The sequence below is a fragment of the Bos javanicus genome, chromosome 22 (assembly GCF_032452875.1).
Source record: "Bos javanicus breed banteng chromosome 22, ARS-OSU_banteng_1.0, whole genome shotgun sequence".
In the NCBI taxonomy this organism is placed as follows: Eukaryota; Metazoa; Chordata; class Mammalia; order Artiodactyla; family Bovidae; genus Bos; species Bos javanicus.
In genome coordinates, this window is record NC_083889.1 from 54,153,595 (window position 1) to 54,158,867 (window position 5,273).

Sequence of the window (5,273 nt, forward strand, 5' to 3'; positions counted from 1 at the left end):
ACAGGCAGCAGCCTTGACCACCCAGATGCCAAGCTTGTGGGCAGCTGGAGGCAAAAAAAACCCATACTTCTCCAAGTGTCCTGCATTTCTGAACAACACAAAAGGGAAGCAAGTGGGTTCACCCCAAACTGCCCTCTGCACCCAGGCCTGCAGCAACCTGAAAGGAATCCGGCTCTCCCAACAAGTCTGGCTAATGTTTAGTTCAAGGCTCTGTGTCAGGCCCAAGGAGGAGGGGGTACAAGGAAAGACCAAGAGCAGAGGTTGGAAAACATACATGCATGTTCTTGGACATTTCCTCACATCGATGGTGAATTCTAACTCCCCTTTCCTTGTGTTTGGGTCCCTTTAGTTACAAGGTTCTAATCAGTAAAATGGGCTTCCTAGGTACCACTAGTGACAAAGAATCCCCCTGCCAACGCAGGAGATTTAAGAGACACAGGTTTGATCCCTGGGTTGGGAAGATCCGCTGGAGAAGGGAATGGCAACCCACTCCAGTATTCTTGCCTGGAGAATCCCATGGACAGAGGAGCCTGGCGGGCTACAGTCCATGGGATCACAAACAGTCTGACACGACTGAAGTGACTTAGCACACACAATCAGTCAAGTACTGATGTGGATGACTGATGTGTGACTTCTGAGGCCAGGTCATAAAAGGAATACAGCTTCCTCCTTCCTCTCTCTCTATCCCTGCCACCTGGCTGTAAGGAGGCCCAGGCCATACAGAAAGAGGCCACCCATGAGCCAACAGTCCCGCCAAAAGTCAGTATCAACAGCCAGCGTGTGAGTGAGGGTCCTTCAGACAATTCCTCTCCTGCCCTAGCCTCTCACTGCCCCAGCTGTCACCATAAAGTTAAGCAAAATAGAGGCAGTTTTGCTGTTTTAGCTTCCAAGTATCAGAATGGTTTGCTGTGCGGTAATAGGTTAAGTGGCCCGAATACACAGACCCTGTCCCCGGATGATAGATAAAGCCACTTCTGGATAACTCACAGCCGAGCACAGTGTCTGGAACATCCTAAGTGCTCCTTAGCTGCCAGGGCTGGTGGAGGGTTCTGGATAGGACAGAGGAAGCCTCTTGCCTATGACAGCACTCCTTATCTCTTAGTATCCATCTCATTCCCCACCTGCACTCCTGCAGGGACCAGTAATTCCTTTCACCTACTCAGAGCTTCAACAACCCTGGAGTAAATGACTCAGACTTCAGCAGCCCCTCACCGATGAACACTTCCCGCTTGTCCTCCTGCTAACATTGGGGCTGGGTCTCCACCCGCCTTCCCTGTGAGATGGTGGCTTAGCAGGAACCGACTTCCCAGATGAACAGCTACTAATACTTCCTGTGTTTTTTAAGTTATAAAGGCAAGAGAGCTACATTACAGAAAATGTTAGAAAAGCAAGAAAAAAATCACTCGCAACTTCAACATCCTGCCCTGCCAGCTCATTCTTCTCATCTTTGTGTTTTTCCCCCAAATCTACACCTTAAAAAAAAAAAAAGAAAGAAAGAAACCTGTTAAGAGTCACGTTTTCCATTTAATTTTGAATGTCGCAGCACACGCTTTTGTCATAATTATCTTTTTCCTAATGAACACAAAGCAGCACTGAGTAATTGAACCACATTGTCTGTAATTGTTACTCCGCTGTCTGGCATTTAGGTGGTTTCCAGCTTTCCTCTGCTGTAAACTTCTTCCTGCCTAGAGATCTGCCCACAAGCAGAATTGCTTTCTCAGGACAAAGTCCTGGGAGAGAAATAACTGGGACGGAAGGTATGGGTATTTTATGGTTCTGGATATGCATCCTTTGTCAACTGATCACAGTGACTTTAAAAAATTTGAAATTGTGGGAGAAGCGGAGTAAGAGGGAGAAGTATGTCTGCGGAAGTCCCCGAGGCAGCCTCCGCGGAGGAGCAGAAGGAAATGGAAGATAAAGTGACTAATCCAGAGAAAGCTAAGGAAGCAAAATTAAAAGCAAGGTATCCTCATCTGGGACAAAAGCCTGGAGGTTCCGATTTTTTAAGGAAACGATTGCAGAAAGGGCAAAAATATTTTGATTCTTGGGATTACAACATGGCTAAAGCAAAAATGAAGAACAAGCAACTTCCTACTGCAACCCTGGATAAGACAGAGGTCACTGGTGACCACATTCCCACTCCACAGGACCTTCCTCAACGGAAACCATCTCTTGTTGCTAGCAAACTGGCTGGCTGATTAAAAAGAGCTGAACTGCATGAATCTTCTAATTCCCATTATTTCTCAATATGTTACTCCTCTGCTTTTTATTTCCTTTTACTCCCTATGTCATTTGAGAGTGATGGCTTTGCAGGTAGCGGTAGTGTGTGCTGCTATTTTAAGGGAATATACATGTGTAGAGTTTTTGATTAGTTTAACAGTGCACTGATGAAAAGAACATGTTAGAGCAACATAAAGTAATCTACTTGAAAATAATTGTATATATTACCTAACTCCTAGTGTAGGGCTGGATCCAACAAGTAACTAACAAGTTTTGCAGTTTTAATGTTGGCTTTCTTTAATTCATCTTAATTATAGCTTTGTATGTTACTCTTATTTAATATAACCTCTACTGTTGGTTTCTTCTGGATTTTCCTTTTGGGTTTTGTAAACAGAAGTTTAAGACCACAAGTTAGAAGAGAGGTCACATATTTCAAACACAAATAAATGGGGCTCCAAAAGATTTGTATCCTGTGCTTGAACGTGAATGGCCTTAAATCTGTTTCAGCTTTAACAATAGAATTTTACTTGGGCAATATTTGCCCATTCTGGTGTAACTTACATGACTCTATTGCTTAACAGCTGCTGTTGAAGCTAGTATTCTTATTCAGTTCTATAGTGTTCAGAATATCTTTTGTCATTGAAGATGTGAATGAAGTGTGCATGTGCATCGACTGTTGAATTCACTTTTGTGCCATTTTTGTAAATACAATAGTTTTGCACAACCTCAAAAAATTTTTTTGAAATTGTGATTGTAATAGCTGCTATTGTTGTTATTATGAACATATTAGTTGACTGATGTAGAAAATATGGAGGGAAGTAAATCAAAACCACCCATATTTTACCCAGCTAAGGACAATCATTCGGAGAAGGCAATGGCAAGCCACTCCAGTACTGTTGCCTAGAAAATCCCATGGATGGAGGAGCCTGGTAGGCTGCAGTCCATGGGGTCGCTACGAGTCAGATGTGACTAGCGGCTTCACTTTCACTTTTCACTTTCACACAGTGGAGAAGGAAATGGCAACCCACTCCAGTGTTCTTGCCTGGAGAATCCCAGGGACGGCAGAGCCTGGTGGGCTGTCGTCTATGGGGTCACACAGAGTCGGACACGACTGAAGCAACTTAGCAAGGACAATCATTATCAGTAACATATTGGTATATTCCTTTCCTGTATTTATTTTTCTTTATGTAACCTTATGGGTTTTTTTGGTTTGTTTCAGTGCATGTGTGAATTAACATAATTCTGATGATACTCTAAATAAATTGGAGATGACAGTTTTCCTTGAGCATTACAACTAAGCATTTTCCAGTTTATTGCTCACTCTTCATAAGTTATCAAGTTTAAGAAATGCATCATTTCCCACAAGGTAGATGGATCCTCATTTACTTGCCCATTATCCTATTTGGGGACACTTTAACTGGTATCAAATTTTTGCTTTTAAAAACATTTTTCATGAATAAATTTGCAAATTATGATCTAAAAAGCAATTTGTAAGTTAGGAAAATTGAAAATTATGGATACTCATGATAGAAGACTTGACTAATTGGTCTTAATTGTGGAACAGATTAATTTAAAAATGCTTTTCTAGACTCATGATTGGAATTTAAATAACCAAGGGTGTTTTGGAGTTTTCTTTCATTTTTAACTTTAAAAAAATTTTATTTTTATTTATTTGTCTGTGCTGGTTCTTAGTTGCAACACACAAGACCTTTAGTAGTGGCATGCATGACCTAGTTCCCCAACCAGGAATTGAACCCAGGCCCCATGCATTGGGAGTTTGGAGTCTTAGCCAGTGGACCTCCAGGGAAGTTCTTGTTTTGTTCCATCCATTGGAACCTCAGACACTTGGTTTTCCAATGGCTTTGCCTCTTGCTGTGTGACCCTGGGCAAGTTACACAGCCCCTTGGGACTGGATAAAATGAGCAAGCTAGATGATATTGGCCCTGGTGCCCAGGGTGCAGCCTGGTTCCTTGTCCTGAGCCTACACCTTTGTAAATGGTGCCTTCATTAAGGCTCGTCAGTCACCAGGTTTCAGTTGTCACCTGCTTCCTTCCTCCCCGAGTCACAGGGCAACCTGGGGGCATGCACTGTACAGTCTGCAGGCTCCAGGGTGGCTGGCAGCAGTGCCTTAGAACTGAAGTGTGTTTGATTAACCATCAAAAATGACTGATGTTGCTTCCTATGTACAGACACTCTGAAATAATCAAAACTCTTGTTAGGATGAAGGGGAAAAAATCCTTAGGGGTAGAACAAGATGATAATATGTTATTATTTGTATAAAAATAAAATAGAGAGCCAGACACTTGTATGAAAAATATAGAAAGAGCTGGGGACACAGAGGGCAGCAAAGGGCCTCACAGTGACCAGTGGCAATCACAAAAAGTGTGGATGCTTGCTTACCAGATAATCACTTTATTTTACACACAGGTAAGAGTTTGCTCATTGAAGAGGCCACCTGGTGAATGACACAGACACGGCTGGATGAAGTGGAGCTAGTTTTCCCAAATGCTTCCTGGGCCCCTGGGCTAACCTGTATCTGAGACCTTACCTCCTTACCTCTTCACGCCTGACCCCTGCTCAGCCTCACCAACAGACCAGCAAGGGCTGAACCATCAGAAACTACAGCTAAAAAGAGAGATGGACAGAGAGAAGTAGGGATACAGAGGGAAGGGAGTGAGACAAAGAAAGAAAAGTGGCCATCGTCTGAACAACCAGAAAGAACTTGGCAAAGTTTTGATGATGTTCCATTTACAATGAGCCTTTGCATATGATATTCTTTAAAGCAGCCTGCCTTCCGGATGTCTTTCTGTCTCTTAGCAACTCAGAATGACAAGGCACTATGCCTGCATGGGATAAGACCTGGGATCCCAGTTGGCCCAGGCTCCAGTGCCAGCCCCATCCCTCCAGCACAGCAACCGGTGGCCAGCCACCAGTCCCCAGGAGCACTGGGCACCTGAGCCCCTGAGAGAGCTCACTCCCTGAAATGAGCCACTTCAACAACCGGACAAGGCTTTGGAGTAAAGGTCTGGGATGGAAGATAAGAAGGAGCAGAG

General features: G+C 43.6%; 1 protein-coding gene across 1 annotated transcript; it reads left to right on the forward strand.

The window, feature by feature from the left end:
- Positions 1 to 1,812: 1,812 nt before the first annotated feature.
- On the forward strand, positions 1,813 to 2,682 carry LOC133235498 (cAMP-regulated phosphoprotein 19-like). The gene has a single exon (XM_061397052.1). The coding sequence runs from the start codon at positions 1,860 to 1,862 to the stop codon at positions 2,196 to 2,198; it is 339 nt and encodes a 112-aa protein (XP_061253036.1). The 5' UTR covers positions 1,813 to 1,859; the 3' UTR covers positions 2,199 to 2,682.
- Positions 2,683 to 5,273: the final 2,591 nt, after the last annotated feature.

What these genes read in the sequence shown, in the direction of transcription:
- LOC133235498 (XM_061397052.1), top strand. Translation starts at nt 1,860, where the DNA reads ATGTCTGCGGAAGTCCCCGAGGCAGCCTCCGCGGAGGAGCAGAAGGAA.